Here is a 21,728-nt window from a genome sequence, read left to right on the forward strand (position 1 = left end):
GAAAATCTGGCTAAAATTTGGCAGGAGAACATAGGTTTTTCTATGTGTGGCCCCTAAATTAAAATCCTTTTAAATCGTGCTTAGAATGTCTTTTACACATCACTGTAAAAATACTACTCTGAGATGCAAAGTAAGTAAGCTGTGCTTTATGCAATCCTAGAATCAAATTCATTAACAGTAAATTAAAATTTTAATCAGTACTGTGCTGTGATCTTCTACCATGATTTTTCTTCTTATAATTCTAAATAACACTATACAGAGTATTCAAGATTATTTTTGTATTTTTAATATTGTTTGAAGACAATGTACTTGCATTATGCATTAACCAAACATAAGTCTCTCTCATCACAATAAAGTCTTTAGGAAGTATCTTTAATATATCTTCACAGTATATGAAGTAATATATGAAGACAGACAATTTCTTACCGAAAAAGCAATCTGTCAGGGTTCTTGACACCCAGTTCTAGACAGTAAGGTCACTGTCTACAAATATTAATAAGAAATATTTAAAGTGTTCTCATCCACACTGAGGAAAGCATAATTGGCCAGAAATACTTCTGCATTCTTACTTGCCACTTTCAGATATGTGTCTTTTTCCAGGCTGCCTTGTACATCTTAAAATGGCTTTCTTAATAAATAGTTATTGCAATAGCTTTCTTAAGGTATACATTTGGGATGTTAAAAAAAAGACAAAGAATAAAAGCCTCACTAGAACAGAAACTACAAAAGACAGCACTTTGACAAAAGAAATACATAAAATTTCCACATTCAATTGTGTTAAGAGGATACTCAGAGCTCATTAAAAAAATCTGCTATAACTGCTCTGTGGCTTGGAGCAGAGACCTCCTCTCGCCTATTCAGCCTCACTAAAAGCACTCTGCAAGGCCATATACTAGTCCTGGGCTGTAGATATAAGATATTTAAGTGTTTGAAAATAATTTTGCGAACTACACTTTAAGGAGCAGGCTTACGATAAAAACGAAGCCTCAACAAGCTTCTACCACAAACAGTCTCCACTTGACACAGACTGATATTTCATTCTGGAGCCACACAAAGACAATACAAACAACTGGCAAGTCCTTCAACAGCAAGGCAAACAGCTGAGTTTTTATCATTCTTCAAAAAAGCATTAAGATACAATTTACAAGGCTGCAATCCCTTCTTTTCAGAGTTATCCCAAGAAAGGTATAAAGAAAAAACCCATGCGCAAGGTATTTTAGTATTGTCTTATGCTAAAGTAGTCAAGCTGGTTTGGCTGTCCAGGACATATCAGAATGACCTCTGAAACTGACTGAGCTTTAGCATGTACCATTTGTAGGGGTCTTTACCAACTTCTATCATGTTATTTCCTTCTTATTTTTGCAGCTCTCTCTTTCCAACCTACAATCTTCCACATTAAATAAATCAATCATTAAAGAGCTTTGTATTTTCTCGGTTCAGAGGAGAGCATACACCTATTTGGGATTTTTTGCTTAAAAAAAAAAAAAAAAGTGTTCTGTGACAGAAATTAACAGCACAAAAATCTTGTTCCGAGCACTTTATATAATGTTATAACACTTTTTCATCTGCAAGGAGCAGAAGAAGCTTTACAGGTTCTGACTGTCTCATCAATACCTACTGTGTTTCATTCCAGGTTTTCCCAAAGACTAACTAGATATGTGCACTATCACACCATCACTGCTAGTAGGGAAAGCATTCTAGGTGAAACAATTTTGATGACTTCTTGATCCACACCAATTGGCTTGGAGTGACAATTTTACCCAATTCCTTTAGCATCTTAACCATGGGTCACCTGAAGAATGTTCAGAAGCTATGAAAAACTCCAAGAAGTTTTGATCCTACATGTTGTTTTGGGGTCAATTTACATTTAAAACAAATAAGTATTTTTTAATATCTTATAGTAAGCACATCATATTTCTTCAAGTGTAAGCTTCTATTTTGTTAATAAATATGATGGTTTTCAGAGAAAGGTGGGTGACCTGACAGCATCCAAGTTGCACTATTTCACCACAAGAATACATAAATGCTTTAAGTTAAGCTATTTCATTATGGTTCTAGCATGACTTAACTTCTCCAAACATTTCTAGTTACAATTTTATCTAAATAAAACAGGTTTAATTCACATATGGAAAAAATAAATGGCAGTCTTTCCTCTTCCCTACACTCTCCCCAAGTTTGAAGCATGGCTACATTCTTCCATCCCCTAATGACATAAAAATTTAGTTCTCTTCCCTGTCCCCACTGAATCTTTTACACCTGATGCAACTGTGCACTTCATGGGTTTCCAAAAGATGGGGCTTTTCTAACATGGCAGGTGTGTCTGCAAACACAGTAGGAATCAGATATGATCAGGTGTTTGTAGTGCTAGAAAGAAATGTACTATTCTCACCATAACTACTGTCAAAAAGAAGAAATACAATGCAGGCCAACTATTGTCAAAAAGAAGAAATACAGTAAAGGATAAGTTCCTGAAGAAAAACTTGCAAAAATGTTATATGTAATTTTGACAGGGCATTTTTGTAACTGCCTTCAAAGTTTGTTTTTTATAAATGCCTGAGCATTTGAGCTAGAACTAGCCAAGGCAAAGACTGGCATTCGAAGTCTGCAGATACCTACAAAGGTTAGCTTGAATTCAAACTCTTTCCTGAAGTTTTTTTACCCAACAGAGAAGCAGTTTGTAAAGCAAGCTTCCACTGTAATTTCACTATCAATCTGTCTAACTGAAAACCTTCCTGTTATTTGGATTTCCAAAAACCTTGAGGATGGGAGGAGCACCTCTGTGCAGGAAGAAAAAAATTTGTACACAAAATTTGTGGTTGCATCTAAGAAACATGTAACACAGCACAGAGAGAAAATGATGTCTACAAGTCATGCAAAAGGTTGCTCCTTTGAGCACTTCAGAGTTATTAACTGTTTTATTATATCATCTTTCCTTATGCTATCTTTCTTCTTCTTAGACACATTTCCAAGGTCACTTTCAGAGTTTACTTGTGATCCTACAAAACCTGCACACTGCTTTATAAACTAGAATATGCCATCTACTGGCAATTTAGTAAATTGGAAGTTCATCCATCACTACTTTAAACATTCTTAAAATTTTACCTGTGCTCAATTTAAATGCAAAACTAAAGAATGAACTCCAGCTAAATCCTTCAGACTGCATTCCAGCACTTGGCATATAAATATTATGAGTATGTTACAAGATATTTAACAACAAATCAGAAAGCAAGTGCTACACTGTAGGTCTGTTCAGCACAACTTTCTGAACCCTGATCAAACTGTTTTTCCTTTTTCTCTGCTGCTATTTTCTTATATTATGACAGGGAATAAAACATCCCCATCTTCTAATCTGAGGTTTCTAGAAAAAAATCAGCTGCAGATTGAACTTAAAGAAAGAACTGTTTAAAAGAGTTTTTAATGGATTTAAAAGATTTTTTTTTTAAGAGTGTAAGATCCATGTTTTAGGAACCCCGTTATAACAGATTAGCTTTTAATGTATACATGTTTCTCAGCATTGCAGTATTACAGTTCAGTAACACAGCTCAACTTCAGCATAAATGTACTTTTCAAAGTAGGTTTCCAAAACTGTTTTTAGGGTCTGGCTACTTTAACGATAGTTTCCACTTCTACAATTTGTTAAGACAGACTGTTGAGGGAGTCCTTTGATACAGAGAACAGGTGCTTTACACACCTGAACCTGCTGCACTAGGTGACCACACAGGAACTGGTGGAGCACGTACATGGAGCACTTTAACCCTGGGAGGACAGCAAAGCTCAGCAGGTGAAGCTGCCAGTCCAGCCGTGCGCAGGCAGCGAGCCGCAGCAGAGCTTCCTCCGCACTGCCGCTGGCCTCTCTGGTACCTGGAGCTGCATAAACTCCTGTTGCCCTTTCACGCTGTCGTTCATGGCTTCGAGAAGAGGAACCCCATCGCGCCCTGCAGAGCAGAAGACATGAGACGGAGGATGCCGGTGAGCGGGAGAACTGTGTGAGGATGATGAGAGCTGCACTCGGGAGGAGCCTGTCGTGGATCCAGCCCCCTCTTCCTCCCCTCCCTTTCGCCCCCTCTTCAGCTATAGAAATGATCTCAAGAAATTTGAAGAAATCCATCCCATATGAATAGACACACAGACCGTGGTAGGCTCACCACTCGGGGGTAATGCATCCAGGCGATACATGTAAATCAACAAAGAAAATAATTAAAATTGCCTTTGTTGCTTAATGCTTCTTATCTTTCTCTGCCTTTCATCATGTGTCAGAACGTGTTCATGACATCATCAACTGTAATTACTGTCTGGCTTTGAAATCTAAAGAAACTAAATTTTCATACTTAAAAATATTGAGTCAGAAATGATGTTCTATCAGTTGGCCTTTAAAACAGTGATACAAATAAGTGCTAGATTTACAGAATCACAGAATATTCTGAGTTGGAAAGAGACCCACAAGGATCATCAAGTCTGACTCCCAAGTGAATGGCCCATGCAGGGATCAAATCTATAGCCCTGATAATATTAACAGCATGCTCTAACATCCAGAATTCTTTTGGCACTAAAGACTATCTCATTCAGTTTTCCAACTTGAGTCTGTGAGGATACATGGCACTTCAAACACCTCATAGTGCAATTTGACATCTTGTCTTACCACAAGAATTAATGTTTTTCCAGAAACAATCTACTCACTCAATCTGCTGATATCTTGACCTGTACATGCTGGTTTTGCCAATACTTATTTTCTAAATTCAGGCATTTTTCAAATAGTTCTGTTAAAAAAAAAATTCTGAGAAGACAGCTGTCTTCCCATTTTTTCTCCCCTTTTGTTAAAATTACTGGTAGAGCAAAAATGAGAGTAAAGGAGGAAAAAAAAAAGATTTTTCTGTTATGGAAACTTGCTTAGTGTTTTTACTTGAAGTAAAAAACTTGAAGTAAAGAACTTCCAAGTACTTGAACTATTGTAGTGATATTTTGAAAATGTCTGTGACTTTTTAAAGTATTCAACAAGTGTTTAATTTCTCCCATCAGAGATCCAGGGGAGAAATTTACTGGTATACTCCAGCTCCACGCAAGATGGCACTAATGCACTGGCAGCCACAGACAGGTATTACTTTAACGAGACTTCATCAGAGAGAATTGTGACTGATGGGTGTTTCACTGCCTTTCTTTCAAAGCAGGTTACCAAAGATACCATTCATCTTCACCCACTGAGCCCCTTGCAACCAATCAAACCATTTTGATCTGTCCAAATCTTTCCTTGACGAGTGCAGTGGACCTCTGTACTGCAGGTCTGGCAAACCTCTGTGTTACAGAGATCTGTAGAGGGGTCAACATGATCGTGCAGCAGATTTCAACAATACAAGAATAGATAAGGAAGAGGTGGAGGGGCAGAACTGTGACTTATTGCTCGGAAAAAGGTACAGGTTTCTGAAGAAAGGACCTAGGATTTAAGAAACAGCACAGAGAATGGAGACTAGTTTCTGTAGGGCATAAGAAGCCACTGTGATTCATGCCTGTGGAAGGGAGGCTGGTTTGAGCTACATCAGACTTCAAACACAGGCAGGAGCCCACCTGCAGTAGGGGCTGCAGCTCTTGCTCCTCTTTGTTGGTACAGCTTGTGGCTGCAGACAAGAATTGAATTATGTGATTTCACTGATATTGTCAATATTCATGGCACCACATGGCATCACTCACAGGGGATATAGCCTTTCCTGTTCCAATTCGCAGTCTGTCAGGTCATAGTACAGAGACCACAGGAAAAAATCAGACAGCATCATATATTGCATGGTGCTGTTAGATTGTCAGCATTCCTGAAGGCAGGCAGTATTTCTCTAGTCCAGAAAGCAACAGGTATTGCTTACATTACAAAAGACCCATGCAAAATTATAAAGACATTTCATTATAACACAAATCTGGCATCCATTAGATAGGCAGTCATGTCTCCTTTGTTCTTGTCATATTTTTAAAAATAATATTTAAATTATAAGGCATATTTTCTCCACAAACAGCTGGTCCAGAAATAATTGAACCTTGGAAATGTTAAGTGTGATACCTAACAAAAAAATGAGTCAACTAAAAATTGAAGTAGTTATAATTTGTGCTGATGCAGATATTCATTAGGTAGTTTATTTGTGATTTATACATGATAAGGAAGAAAGAGGAACACAGAATTAGAACTAAAATAAATATTTGAAAGAAAGCAAGTATATTTTCTCTTATCTTTACATGTAGCACACTTGGATGCATCAGTTTGAATTTTACCATAATGATTTGGATGTTAAATAATTAATTGTTCTCTTCAATTTTATAATCCAGATTGAGTAGGAAACATAGCATGCTAGAGATAGCCTGTAGAACTAGTATCTGGAAAGTAGGCTATATCTGTATCTGAAAGATTATCTACAAAATAAATTCCAAAATCTATCAATCAAAATAGTTAGTTTGAAAGAAACTGAAGAAAGAAATTGAAGATCAATGCCCTGAATTTGTAGAATTTAGCAAGCCAATTTCCTTGTTTTACCACAGTATATTTACTTAAGTACGCTTGAAGTGTACTCACTGTAAACATAGATGACTGGACATTTTAACCCCATAACTAATCATTTAACTTGTGACAGTAACTTTTTTCTTTTCTTTTAGATTTTAGGGATGAATGTTCAGCAAAACAATCCAGATTTTTAATATTTTACACTAATGAAGAAAGATGATTGCAACCTTGTAGATTTTTACCTTTTTTTTGTTGTTGTTCTACTATTTGACTTTCTTGAAAACAGGAATTGTGTGAAGGAAAATCCTAGCAGAACACAGAGCTAAGATAAGCCTGTGGCTTTGACACAGAGTTTTTTGTTTGCTGTAGGGGAAATCACTATGTTATCTGGTCTTCATAGTCAACTTAAAGCATTTATCATAAACTAAAAGCTTCCACTTCATTCTGGGAATGTTTTTGTAGTCATATTTTGTTCTTACTGGAAAGAAACTTCACAGCTTGGCTTATGATTATTTTGTCTGGGTAACTCATGTACACCACATAGCTGTGCAAGCAAAGTTGCCATTTACAAATGTCATGTTTATTGCTAAACTATTTCAAGCTTATTAAAATGTGAGCTTCCTCTAAATCCTTTATTTGGGCTCCTACCTGTCTTGAGACCTCTGTGCTTCTCTGTGCTTGTGGAGATGTCTCTGTTGGGCTGATATCCCCTGGGAAGGGCCTGGAAGCAACAGGGACAGCAGTCTTTGTCTATCTGGAGGTAGGTGTGAGAGGTGTGCAGAGGAGTTTTTATAGCATAACCTAATACCTACATCCTTCTTTCTGAGGAAGTCATGTTATATGTTGTTGGAAGATTTGAACACAATTAAACTCATTGCTGGTAAACACCTCCTCATCAATGTACTGTATCAACAGAACACCCGATGGCTTCCAGGAAGGGATTCTTGTGGTTTCTCAAACACCTCCTGGCTTATGGTCCACAAAACCATTAATTTCATACTGCAGGTGGCAGTATGCATAGGGCATAGAGAGCACAGGGTTTGGGTGTCCTTCCCCTCCTTCAGTACACATCTCTGAGATGTGTATGCTACCATGGATCACACTTTTGTATTTGATTTATATTTTACCCTGTAAATACACTCATTAGTAAACTGTTCTTACAACCGCTCTTTAGTTCTTTAGTAATGTCCTGAGTTAATATTGTTATTTCAGGGCTGCTTTCTCAGAAAAGTTATGGCTGAGATTTTGTTAGGATTATGTTTCATAACATAAGAAATATTATTGCAACAAAAAAACTATACACGACAGTGTATGACCAGATCGTATTATCACGTTATTAAATTGGAGGTTTGTCTCCCAGAAGGCTCTTTAAGTGGCAGGGAACAGAGCTATTTAAATAAATTGCTTATTTGTCTCTGGAGAAGCAGGACATAGCTCCTGGAATTTATGGATAGCCTGGATACTGTATCATCACTTCCAGTCTTTTGACACCAGTCATCCTCCGCATGAGTATCTATCAGTCACGCAAGACATGCGTTTAAAGTGAATGATTTCACCACGTTAAAATGAAAGGATAGGAAGAGGCATGGGAAGCAGGGTAGGGTGAGAGTAGTGATCCCGCTTTTGGTTTTGTTTTCTAGAGCTCACTGCTCTTAGGAGAAGAGAAGTTGCCTGGAGAACGCCCCGTTCCGGCGCGGCTGAAGCGCTGGGAAACGTGAGGCGCAGGAGCACGGCGCTGGGTGGGGGTTTCGGGCGGGTTTCCGCGAAGGGCCGCGAGGGGAGCGGTTCTCGGCAGGGCCGCGGCCGGGGCCGGGGTTGGACTCGGGTGTAACACAGTGGTCCGACCGCGGCCTGGCCGAGGTGGGGCGGGAGAGGCTCCGCACAGCTTCGGCGGCCGCGGAGAGAGCCCCAAGCAGGGAGGAGCCGGCCAGCAGCTCCGCGGGGCCGCCGGCGGCCGGAGCCTGTCCCGGTGCCGCGCCGGCCTCGGCCCGCCCTGAGGGGAGCGCGGCGCCCGAGCCTGCCCGGGGCGTTCTCCCTGGGAGCTTTGCTGTCCTTGGGAATGCCCGCTGGCAGGCAGGGCTGAGACAGGTGTCTGGGAAATTGGTTGCAAAACAGGTGAAAAACCCCAAAACTCAAACTCCACCACCGCAGTTCAGAACTGTGCAGTAAAAATATATTTATATATACGAGTGTGAATATATATAATTTTTTCATATATACGAGTATCTAGCTATCTATACAGAGTATCTGTGTATAAACAACAAAATTAAACAACAAGAACTAAAAGAAACTCAACAAAACACAATGCCACCTGTCCTAGTCTTTTATTTGCTGGTAAAAATTTACATGGAAAATGCAACCCTGTGACCTCAAGGCAAGTGCTGAAAAAGCAGAAGCTAATTTCCTGACATTGAAAGGTCACTACATTGAAAGCTGGCTTCTCTGATCTCACAGTATTTTATAAATGTGTTTCAGTTTCTTTCTGTTGCACCTTTTTTTTTTTTTTTTTTCTCCACAGAGACAATATAATTTGGCCTTTAGTTTTAATAGTTTTAAAAACTCTTAATAGTTTTTAAAAGCAGCAAAAATGCCAGTGGAAATTAACATTTATCGGTCTCACCCACCCCCTCAATCTTCTAAGGTAGTTTCAGGTTGTTACAACGTAAGTGTTACATTCAGCTATTCTATGGTTTCCACATTCATCTCACACATCAAGTAAAAACATTAACCTTTATCAGTCAGACAAATGATTCCACATTACGTGGTTTTTCTTCTATGACAGATACTGTGAGGAGGCTGTCAAGTGGAAAGAAGAAAACAGTGAAAATATTTTAGAGTGCTCATTTCACAGTATTTTAACTCCTCTGAGAATTTCAGCCCTTTTCTGATGTATGTGAAGACAACTTAAGAGAATGAGTTTACACTGAAACATATGTTTACAGTTGTATTTTGTGCTGTTGACCTGGTTCTTCTACTACAGTCTACAAGTTAATGTGAGTACATCCTTTTGCTTCTAACGCTTGAGGGGGCAGGGGGGGTTCTGTATTCTTAATTGACTTCTAGAATCAAGAAAATTAAAAAGACAGTGCTCTCTGTTTTTTGCTAACATAGTTCATAGGATTAAGAACTCTTTTTTCACTACACTGTAGCAAGGCAAGGCCCTTCATTGTGTCCAGACCTTGGGAGAATACCTGTTTTTACAAGACGAGGGTAGGAAATGCTTTTCCTGTTATTCCTACATTATTCCTATTCCTATGACCTTTACGGACATGAAAAAAATTGTGTAGAAAGTTCTAGTTGTTGTTAGCAGCTTTTTGGCATGGCTTGAGATTAATAATCTAGGGACCCTGAGTTTGTGTAGATGGGTGACCACTTGTAATTGGTGTTCCAAGGACTAGTGCTCACACATAGCTTTCATTGGATTACATGTTTCTTAAAATGCCCATGGTATTTTTATATTCTAATTTTTGCAGCATTTATGTCTTTGGTTACAGTGAACCACAGTTAGCAATACAGAATTTTCCCTGCTGGGGAACTTTCCAATAATGGGGAAGTTTCCTAAAGAAGTAGATGTAGTTACATCAACATTTAAGTTGTCACATGAAGTCTTTTGACAACTAGTTTTTTTTTTTTCCCTGTCTTTTTCATTTGATCGTGTCAGAAACGTGCAGCAGCAGAACTGAGGAGCAATTTGCACAGTGAATATACTTCGGTTTTAAAAAACTGTCACAGATGTTGGAAGCTGGCAGGAGGACAGAAGGGGAATTGTGGTAGGTTCTGTAAGAAAAACAGCAAGCAGATAGCTTTAGTAAAGGACTTCAACTGACGTCAAGGTCTCAGACTGATCCAGAGGATTCTTCTGCTCAGGGCAAAACAGGAGAAGGTTCTATAATGGTTATTGGTTTTCTTTTTGCATGTGCACCTGGATTTGACCCGGACCTACATTTTTTCCCCTCTGGAAGTGAAAAATTGAATACAGCAGCAAACTTTCTGAGTCTTGAGGAAATTTGTGAGTAGTAGTCATACTTTTTTCTGTATTGTAAAGCTTGTTTTCCTCTACAGTGGGAGGAATTGTGGGGGAAATGCTAATAAATTACAGTGGGGAAATGCTAATAAATTTCAGCAATTGCAGGACATAAACATGGGTCTTAGGACTATAAAAGCTAACTTGTTGTCGTCTGTCTTCCGGGAGTTAATCAGAACTCCTCTCCTGGAGATCATGCCAACACTTAGCTTTCCTGTCAATAAGGTGGATAGGGGTTGCAGGCAGGAGTATGGGTATCTTTCAGTATCCTGACTGTAGTGCACATACTGTTTGTTCCAAGCAGTGTACTAGTTCAAGCAGTCTGCTTTGTTATGAGCAGTTTACAGCCCCTACTTAAAAAAAAAATAGAAAGTATTTTGAGTCAATGTGCTGCAACTCTGATCTTTCTGATAGGAGGAGTGCACAAGACCCAGTCAGTCTCAGCAGCAGGCTTGTCTACAGAATAAGGGTGATTATGGCACATTTGTGTGATGGGTATACCTCTATCCTGTTTGAAAAGCTTTACTTTGGAGCTTAGTTGGTGGAGCTCGTTACTATAGCAGGGGAATCATGATGGAGGCATTCTGATGCATATGTGCTCAGGGAAGCTCTTGCAGACCCACAGGATTGGGCTGCAATTTTCTAGTGCTTCAAGAACATCGCTTGTGGCTAAGGAATAAGTCTGGTACCTAATAATTTTATTAAGCCTAGGATTTATCAATTAATCATATCTTGCACCCTGAAAATCTTCTTTGTATTTTTCCTGCACCTGTTTTCAGACCATGCTTACATTGTTGACAGTGTAGTGGACTACCTTCCTTTCTCAGCTCTATATGCATTGCTTGCTGCAAATCAGATGTTGGGAACAGGCAGCAACAGTCTGAGGAAAAGAAGTAGCTTGAATCAAATTATTAGAAGCAGTCTAGTTCCCTTAAGCCATAGCACTGTAAGAGCATATATATCATATGAATTCAAGACAAAATTATTTTTTCACTATCATCTTAAAGTTGACAATCAGAGAAAGAAAGATGAAACATAAAAATGGTGAAGAATGGCAGTTAAGATAAAATTTCATAATTTAGAAAGTGTTATGAGCATTACAGTTGTCTAATTTCTTAACAGATTCTGAAACTACCACTAGAAAACAGCTAAAGGCAATCCTTCCTTATTTTGGTGGATGTTTGGGGGGCCAAAATTAGAACTTTATTTAGAAAAAAAAATATTCAATTTTCTGTATTTATGACTTGAAATACAGACTTACCAAAAGCAGTGGGTGTGTGAAGATTAAATGTAAGAGTTGATATTAATAAGCATTTTAAAATGTTAAAATGTTGTGTAGCACTGTAAAACGTATGTCAGTAAAAAAAGGAAAAACTTCTGACAGAAGAATGACATTACTTTTGTATTTAGAGGTAAAGCAGCAGAAATTCAAGGCAATAGATTCTGCTTGTAGATGAACTGGTTTTGTCACTGTTTTACAAAGGCACTATTGTGTGAGTGGTTGACTGATAGTTGTTATTGCTTAAATATGAGTTACGAGATGAACTACTGCATGAATTGTTTTCACAATATATGTAACTTTGTGAGCCTCCTAGTATGTACTGTGGGACCAGGGTAAAAAAGCAGGGTGTATTCACAGTATGTTACAATAAAGCAAACAGGTGGGGAGAAACCAAAGTTCTATTTCCTGCACTGACTGAATGTAGAAAATTCTTTCATTCTCCTAATGGGAGCAACATTTCCTGCTATAGTTAGGGGTACAACTGGGTATTTGTGAGTACTTTTTCATTAATCAACAGATAATGATAAAGCATCTATTTAGCCATAGTCAAGAACAGATATTTAAAGCAAATAAAGTAAGGTGTTTTTCCTGGACCCACCCATGCAGGAAGATTTCTGCCTGATTATCTACTGGGTGCAGTTTTGTCCTGTTTTTAAATAGGGTGGAATTCAGTGTCTCTTGTCCAGTTCTCTGTGTGGATTGACTATAAAGTGTATTTGATAGTGCAGCTCAGAAAGTGAGTATGTATTTATATCTATCCATTTTTTATCATTTTAGGTTCCATTTACATCATGGGAAGGCCTTTGTTTCTGTATGTATTTTTATTCTACTGGCATTTCCTAAATGGTAAGGTAACATAAGTAAAACTGTTTTAATATGTTTTCTTTCCATGTATAAGCATAGAAATGTTAATTTCTCCAGTTTTCCCTCAGCTGCTAGCATTTGAGCTTGTTTCCTTAATGTTTTAAGTGAAAAGGTCTAAGCATGGCTTTACATTAAACTAGATACCTGGTATTTTGATATGGGGCCAGGGTAAAATCCCTGTCAGTGTTCTAGCAGAGGCACCATTTAAAACAAGGTACCATTGGCATTACACCAAAGATTTTCTAGGCTCTATCAAACCTGGGAAATGTTATGTATTCTTTAACATTGTGGGTAAAAAACAATTGGCATTTACATAAACAGGACATTCCCATTGAAGGCACTAATACTTACCTGTTACAAGAGCAGTGTTCTCAAAGCAACAGCTGAGGGGCTGTGTATACAGCTCACTGTTTTTAGTACAGCATCACACTGTGTGTGCACAAAGCAGGTGTCTGCAGGTATGAGTGCCCATTGTGTGTGTATACAGCTAGTCACACACTTGGACAACTACAGACCAAAATGTTTAACTTTCCAGAACAGAGCAGATACTTTGGTCCTTACAATTTCCTATGGATATGGTAAGACATGACTTCAAAGATTAGGTGTATTATTGAAAAATTAAGTTTTTCTTCCAAATTTTGTTTTTCAGCTTTATTCACTGTTGAAGCTCCTCAGTCACTCTGCATTGTGGAACATGGGAACAATGTAACCATGGAATGCACATTTCCAGTGAATGGGAAATTAGAGTTTAGAGATTTAAGTGTCAGCTGGGAAAAGAAAGATGAGTTGAAGCAGGTTTATGTACTTCACAAAGGAGAGGAAGACTTCAAAAGTCAGCATATTGACTTCAGGGGAAGAATAAAATTGTTGAAAGAAAATCTGAACTTGGGACAGTCTCTCCTTCAGATCACTGATGTGAAGCTCAGAGATGCAGGGGTTTACCGCTGTGTTATTGCCTATGGGGGAGCTGACTACAAGACAATCCATCTGAAAGTCAAAGGTGTGTGTGCTACTACCAGAGGTTCAATACTCTGATACTCTTAAAAGATTTCAGAGGAGATTCTGAAGCAAGATATATCTGGATTAGCAGTTAAAGAAACCTCATTGGAAACAGGAGCTATCCAATGGTGCTTGCGCAGCTGTGTAACTTGGCACTTCTGTTTCGGTTGAATCTGTGTTCTGTCCTTTAAATCCCCTATGACATGTAAGGACTCAGGCTGCAAAATCACGTAGAGAGTACAAAGACCATAAAGCCTAGTAAGCTTTCTAAACCACATCAAAATTGTAATAAATCCTGTACCTCCAGTTACAGACTCAATAGCGTTACTTACTTTTCCTGTTAAAATCCAAGCTGAAACTTGACCCTGGGGGCTGGGGAAAAAGAAAAGGTGTCTTTCACTTAATCCAGGCTGTGCTTTTAGATTCCTATTGGTAATGATTTTTTTTTTCCCAATTGTTTAGCTCCTTACAGAATTATAAACCAAGGAGTGGTGAGCACAGGACGCAACGAATGGAAGTTGACATGTCAGTCAGAAGGATATCCAAAAGCTGAAGTGATATGGCAGAATAGAAACTACGAAGATTTGACTGATAAGGCAAACACAAGGTTTGAAACTGCAAGTGACCAGTTGTACCATGTGACAAGTACCCTTACAATCAAAAGTGGAATTGATGAGATTTTTTACTGTATATTCTGGAATAAAGAGCTGCAAGAAAATACAACTGCCATTCTACACACAGCAGGTAACACTTCTAAATTTCATTTATGGTATACACTTCAAGTTGCTAATGTAATCTTGTCCCAGTCAAATCAGCTGTGATTTGTTTCTCTTTCCAAATTTTGAAGAGGCTAGAAAGAAAGACATATCTGTGTCATTAAGTTTTGTTATTAATGTATACTTTCACCATACTAACACGTTCATCATCCATGTATGGTCAGAATTTAAAGACTGGAATTTTGCGTGACCTGCAGGTATATGGAAATTGAGTTTAAATGTTTAAAAAGTTCTATTATTTGGAAGACATGCAACTCAGCACCTGGAAATTAAATCCTTCCATCTTCCAAGAATATTCTGTTTTGTTGATGATTATTGTCACATAAACTTGAACAATATAGTCTTTTCCTGACACTACAGCTTTTGCTTTGAGCACATTTAAATCTAAGTAATTGTACACAGATTTTTTTCCCTCATAAAGTCAGAATTGAAGGAAAACTCATAAATGCACAAGACTAATACAATTCCTAATTAAACCTTTTAAACTAGGCAGCTCCTCTGCTGCTTTTGCTTTTGATTATTCTTTTCTGCATTGTAGCCTGATATGTTTCCAACCAGACTGGAGACCCAATCCAACTCAAAAATAGTATTTCTCTTTGTCACACTGTTACTTAGTGAGGTCATTTACCTTGTCCAGTTCACCACCTAAACTGTGCAGTCACACTTTCTGACATGACAAGGGTTTGAAAGGGGCAGGTTTAGAGTGAGAAAGCCAAGTAATTCTTTCAATGGGCAAGTTTGATTTTAACAAGAAAAATATCTGGGATTCAAGAACACCACTTACCCTTTGCATTTACAGCAATCATTACCAGATGAAAGGAACTCTGTCCTCTTTTTCAATTACCTTTTTCCTGTAATACTGATGAGAAACTAAGCCAGATGTAACACTTTGACAAGCAGAATTCTGATGTGATCAAAGGCTCTATCACATGGAATGCAGAGAACAAAGACAAATATTAATATGTTCTATCTTCCCCCACCCTTATTTGAAAATAAGTGTTATGTGCACCATTAACACCTGACCTTAGACACAATCTATTATGTTATCATGTCTTAATGGCTGATAACAAAAATAATACAGTGAAAAAGAACGGCAAAGGGAGGATCTTATGCAATTATGTAATGTCTTATCCCCCACCTGTTTTTCTTGAAGATTCGACTGATGGCATTCTTCAGACTGAGAGCAGACGCTTTGTTGGAGCAACTCTCATTGCTACTGCTTTTGTTGGATCAGTGCTTCTATTTCTGCTCTGCATAAGAAAAGGTATGCAAATGATTTATTTTAGAGTATCTCAGTTATTATCAATCTTCTCTGTTAATTCATCCTTGCTGAGTGGAACGAGACCGTTTTTTGCCACAGTTTATTTCTCTTTCTTTGCTCAACTTGCGTAGATACTAAGAAGTTGACAGAGTGAAACATGTTATCAGCCCTTCACAAGCCCCACTTACCCATGCATGTCTGTTAATCTTTCTTATAGGTAAGGATGTAAGCAGTAAGATTAGTGTCTAACCTATTGCAACATCAAAGCACTTATTTTTTACCTACTGGAAATTGGAAGTTCCTGTTCTGTGTCCTCTCTTTTGACTGGGGACCAGAATGCTGGTAGCAGATAGGATACTGGAGTTTTTTTTAGTGGTTATTTTTCTGCATTCTCTGAAAAATTTCCCTGAACTGTAAGAGCACCTGTTTTTTAAAGCAAATATTCCATTTATTTCCTTAATAAGTTTTGAGTGAACTTTCTCAGTTCACTTCCTGAATTAATATTTTTAGCATCACAGTATGTTGAAAAGCTAAAGCATTGGCAATAATTTGTTTTCACTTGATAGTTAACAAAATAAAAACTTGAAGAAATAATTTGTAGGTTATCTGAGTATGAAAAGACTATAGCTAGTACCCAAAATAAAGGAAAAAATTGTTTTTAACTTGTTACTTAAACTAAAAGAAATACTGTTAATTTCTTTTTCTTTCATAGGTTGGGTGGGGGAGAGGGGCAGCTATGGAAACGTCCTGAGAGAAGTACTCATAAGCTTAACAGGCTTGCAGGTGATTCTAACAGGCTGCAAGAGAACTGCAAGTATAAGAATATACTTGCCCTAAGAACATAATAGGAGTAGGAGGAGAATATGAAAGTGGAAGAAGGGACAGCAAAATCCTTGACTGCTCAAAAGAATCCCTCTGGGGATTTCATTGAAGGTCAGAAGTTTCCTAGGTTGCCTGACTAATATTTATTTTTTGTGTGTGTATGTGATAATACACATCACGTGAGCTTTCATATCTATCTATATATACACACATACACATGTGAATATGTGTGTTTGATAAACCATAAGTTGATTCAAAAGCTAAACTAGTGACAATAGGTTTTTATCTTAAACCCTAAGCTGTCCTGGGTTACCAGACAAGAGACTTTTTCAGAACAGAATCTTCCCAGAATGGGAGCGTTTTTCCTCTCAAAAAGTGCTGAGATTATCCCCTTTTTGTTCCCTGTTTTCTGATATGTTAAAATTCTGGGTGAAAAGAAGCAATGGGAAACCACTTGAACAAGTATTTTCCAGTGATGTTAGTGTATATTATCAATGGAGTTCTGGCTTAGGAACAAGAAAAGGAAGTTGGAAAGGAAACAAACAGACTGGGAGCACTGAAGAATTTATTTTGAAGTTTTTGAAGAAATTTAGTGTTTTGAGAACAAATGATTACAATATGCAATGTGTGCCCCTCCCACCAATGTGTTTAAGCTTCTCATTAGGTCTAAAGCAAGTATTCTGGGTGTTTTTTTTAAATTTTTTTGTCCTTTGTTTTCTTTCAGCTAAAGCAAATAAGGGCAACAGAACACCTGTGGCAAGTCCATCAACAGCAAGTATGTACATATGACATAAATCTAGCAGAGTGTGATTCTTGTGGAAGTAATTGCTTGAGAATTAATTTTGTAATGGTGACAACCAAATGGAGATTTAAATTCCATTTTGATTTTGCTTTCCACATTTCATTTACATAACAACTATAAATTACAATTGAAGAATGGCTTTTCATGACTGTGTCATCCTTTTGAAAGGAAAATGTGAAAGAAATGCATACTTGTTCCAGGAACTGATGCACTCCTGATAGCACAAGAAAAGGAAAGAGTAGTATGCTGTGTTTTGGAAAATCTGCAGTAGGATGGAACAGGCTCCCTGGAACATAATACCTCAGAATGGCATCACATCCTGATGTGCAAACTTTTTGCTGCAATTTGAACTGCACTGGCAAATTCCTCTGTTTTCTCCAGCATCATAGCAGGCATTTGAGATGCTTTGTCACAACATTTATGACAGAGAGTTTGGCCCTTTTGAGAGAAGCTCAGGGAAACTTTAGTTTCTGTGTTGTGATATTGATGCTATTTACTATGAGCAAAGCTCAGTGGAAGACTAGGACCACGATGACAGGTGGTATTGAAAGAAATTAAGAAAAGAGCAAAGAGACTTAATATTTACAGCAAGAGAGAAAATATTAAAATCCTTTTGCTGTCTCTGAAGATGGTTACCAACTGATTTATTTTTAATGTGTTATATGGGTATTTGGAGACCACCACAAATTAAATTGCTGTGTGAAAATTAGTTCATGCTGGCCATTGGTTTTTTTCCTAAGAACAACTCTCTTGAGAATACTTACCCAAACAGACACAGCATTTGGTGTTAATCTCATCTCTTGCTCTGCATTCAAGTCACTCTAGATCCTAAGTGCACTGAGGTGGCAGTTTCTAACACAAATTTATCACTATTGGAAAAGTTTAAGCTATCCTCAGTGCTGCGTGTATGTATGTCCTTTGCTTACAGAGCTGTCAAAAGATAAGGATACGCATGACTACAGAGATGCTTCTTTTGAAGATAGAGAGCTGAAATGTAAGTATAAATGACAAAGGAAAAATTAGTAGTAAATTGTACACAGCATAAACCGTCTCTAGTCACTGGAGCATTGATTCAAGGCTGGTTTATAGACTCTTGTTTCAACAGACAGAGCCTTCAAGAGCTAATACAGCCTCCCTCCCATCCTGTGTCTTACAAACTCACCATCATAACTCATTGTGTACTGTTTATTACATCAAATAATGAATCGGTTTTTAAAATAGAAAGTAAAGATATACAGAGGAAAATGTGATGTGGAAATATATAAAAATCCAAACCAGTTGCTTTTTCCAGCTTCTACTTTTACTATAGAAATAATTGTTCATGCATATCTGTAAGGGTGGTGATGGCAATGAGGGGGGGGACAGCAACCTGTCACAGCCACTTGAGCCGGTCTCAAGCTGTGGGATTCTGTATCAACAAAGCAAGAAAATACATGATCAAATATCTCAAATCTATGAAACATTCTATGGTGTGGAACAGGAGGGTGAAATTACTGAAGTTTTTCTCTCACTTTCTTGCTGACTTCTAAAGCACTTGCATTAATTGCATCCCAAATTCCTCCCTGGTACACTTTACTACAGTAAATTTACAGGTAAGCCTGCTGGTCCTGCAGGTGTTGATCGCCAAGCCAAAGAGTTAGGACCTGGGCATATACCACTGGGAATACCGACAGAGGGAGCACTAAATGTACTTGAAATAATTTTAAAATGTTTTAAAAGAAAGGGGGACCTAAGCAACAGCAATCTCACTGTATTTGCTAAAGAGCTCTTCCCAACAGTATGTTTGAACTACCACTTTTATTTCCTCCTATGATCATCTTTTTCCTGTTTAATCTGTTAATTAATTTCATTTTAGATCTTTAATTTTGACAATTAAAGAAACTTTTTGGTACCTTCAAACTCTAGGAAAGGCATAGCTATGAAGTGTTCTGTGCCTTCATAATTTTGTAATTTGATAATTTTTTAATATAATTCTTTCTGTTACAGATATGCAAGTTGAGAAGACCTAGAGAGACCAGGGAAGACTTTTTCCCTCTATTGTGAAGATTTGACAGCTCAGATGTTCTGTGTTCAATCTATTGAAGGGGATATTAATTTTTTGTATTTATTGTGTGATGGCAATTTTCTATATTGCTGTAATATAGAAAAAATGTAATGAAGTTAAAATAATTATTATAGAATAAAATATTATTGAATGCAAGCTTCCATATATGTGACTAGATATTGAGGTATTTATTTAAATATCAAACTTTCTATCTTCTCAGGTTTAGGCAAATGTGTCTTTCAAAGATTTCATTTAACTGAATGTACCTTTCAGGTAAAGCACTTTAGTTCTATGACCACTGTGAATTTCATAGCTAGCTCTTGATAGGTCACCTTCTGAAACTTCTTTTCTTCCTTCTTCACCTGAACTCTCAATTTCCTGCACATAAATGGTTTTCCATAGTTCCATAGTTTAAGGAATATTTTAAATAGGTGATCCTTATAAAAGGTGCAACAAGACAAGTGTGCCATACATGCAGGAAATTTTCCATCCTTAAAATACTAGATACTCACAGCTAAGCCTGAAAAAGATGATTTAAAACTCTTGGCAACTATGGTTTGGAAATTAAATAATACTAAGCTTTTTGATATCTTTCTTTATAAAGCATTTTGGGCATTTAATTTCCTCATTATATTGCTGGCACTACTGAGTTGCTGCTCACTGTCTTCTGATTTTGCAGTCTGTGGATAATACAATTCTTTTGACATTTAGGAAAAACAGTCCTTGCTTTAGATGGCCATTTTGTTTTCTTGGGAATGGAAAAAGGAAAACCTACTTACTTCTAGGACATTAAATACATGCACATATGATTACATAGAAATGCTGAAGAAACCTGTTCCTGGATCCTATTTCACAAGTTTTTGTTATGCTACATTTTGCTAAGTGCATAGCTTTTTGGGGTGGATCATACACAGGTGAAAAAAGATTATTGCAATGGTATTCACAATTGTATTTTTAAAATATAACACATTTTGCTTTTCTTGTGTTTTTTCCTGCTTTCCTTAACCTGTCAGCAAGTAGTGTAAGCTCTATTTGCATATTTCTGAGAAAAAACAGTATTAAAGATTTAGGTGTAGGAGAGAGTCTACAGACATGACCTCCCTCTAATGGCTCCCACAAAGAACAGATGGCAGAAAACTGGAATCTCATTGGACTCAGGTTTTATTTTTCATTCGAAAGGAAATAATTTATTGTTCAGTCCAAGAATGTGGACACAGTCCATGTAAGGTTGTGTTTAATAATGTCAGAAAGCTGTTCAGTGTAGTAGAATCATAATGGGGTTGGTCAACCACAGTTATGTAAAATAGTTACTACAGTAATTTCCTTGATTCATTGCAGACTTTGTGTATTCTTGTGATAAATGAATATGATTTGTGCTAAAAATTGTAACTATATTGATATTTTAGAAAATATTTGTTAAAAAGTAATAGAGGAAAACTATATGTAATTAATGTCACAAAACAGATGTTCTCAGATGTTCATGAGAAAATAGGATGCAGGATGTAGTTTGAGATAAGTAAAATCCCAAAATGGAACAGGCCTCAGATAATTAAAGAATCAGCTTTGAAATGGACAAAACTGGGATGATTCCAGGTATCTATGGAATAATAAGGCTTACTTTTGGAATATAATGCTGGCTTTATAACACAAGACTTGGGGTGCATGTACAGCCTGTGGGGTTGTTCAAAGGACAGTGAGGACGATGAGAAACCTTCGTCGGAAGCGACAACCGAAAAGCCAAGAAGACCCTTAGGAACAGGTGGAGCATGTGCTATGACGTGTAGTGATGTAGATGTTGAGAATTGAAAACAGGAGGAGATTTACAGAAAATATCTAAGAACATGTATTAGCATACACCATATAAGAAATGGGATTTCTTTTGTCTTTGTGCATAAGGCAGGGTGACAAAAACCTTTCCTGTACCCTGATATATCTGTTTTTATTATGCTTTATCAAAACCACTGCCAAATTTCTTTTTGTATCTGTTTGATTATATTTTATTGTATTATTTTATATTAAATTGTTGCTCGATTAAAACTGCTGCTAAATTTTAATTTTGTAGTTTATTAGATTAGACATATAGGACCTAATTCATCACATTCTGATACTGATTCTTCCCATTTGGCTCTTCAAGGTTACTATGTGAACTTGAATATCTCCTCCTGCTTCTCAACCTACTTTTTGAATCTGGGTGTCATTGGAGGTGATAGCCAAATTTTAATTATCTAGAGAGGTATTTGAAATATCAGGGCCATTTGTAGACAAAGTACTGACTCAGCACAAAAATATAGAATCATATCACCACATAAATAATTCCCTTTCCAGACAAGATGACCTTTTCACTTTCTACTTCCTGTTTGAGACTAGACAAGTTGTGTG

The 21,728-nt window shown here is 37.4% G+C and overlaps 1 protein-coding gene across 3 annotated transcripts; it reads left to right on the forward strand.

The window, feature by feature from the left end:
• Nucleotides 1-8,161: 8,161 nt before the first annotated feature.
• On the forward strand, nt 8,162-21,403 carry CD274 (CD274 molecule). 3 transcript variants are annotated; one of them, XM_072922525.1, is made up of 9 exons: nt 8,162-10,245; nt 10,438-10,484; nt 12,559-12,627; nt 13,295-13,645; nt 14,107-14,388; nt 15,574-15,684; nt 17,228-17,278; nt 18,234-18,299; nt 19,292-21,403. In XM_072922525.1, the coding sequence occupies exons 1-9, from the start codon at nt 10,208-10,210 to the stop codon at nt 19,312-19,314; spliced, it is 1,038 nt and encodes a 345-aa protein (XP_072778626.1). In that variant the 5' UTR covers nt 8,162-10,207; the 3' UTR covers nt 19,315-21,403. The 3 variants fall into 3 exon arrangements, with proteins under 3 accessions (XP_072778626.1, XP_012433182.5, XP_030114709.1); XM_030258849.4 differs by having other exon boundaries at nt 8,166-9,468; XM_012577728.5 differs by having other exon boundaries at nt 8,162-10,484.
• The last annotated feature ends 325 nt before the right edge of the window (nt 21,404-21,728 follow it).

This window comes from Taeniopygia guttata, chromosome Z, assembly GCF_048771995.1.
Source record: "Taeniopygia guttata chromosome Z, bTaeGut7.mat, whole genome shotgun sequence".
Classification (NCBI taxonomy): Eukaryota; Metazoa; Chordata; class Aves; order Passeriformes; family Estrildidae; genus Taeniopygia; species Taeniopygia guttata.

Excerpts from the sequence above, each read along its gene's own strand:
- CD274 (XM_012577728.5), top strand. The coding sequence starts at position 10,367 with ATGGTTATTGGTTTTCTTTTTGCATGTGCACCTGGATTTGACCCGGAC. Across the intron at positions 10,485-12,558 it reads TCTGAGTCTTGAGGAAATTT|GTTCCATTTACATCATGGGA; the intron begins GTGAGTAGTAGT and ends TTATCATTTTAG. Across the intron at positions 18,300-19,291 it reads TGAAGATAGAGAGCTGAAAT|ATATGCAAGTTGAGAAGACC; the intron begins GTAAGTATAAAT and ends TTTCTGTTACAG.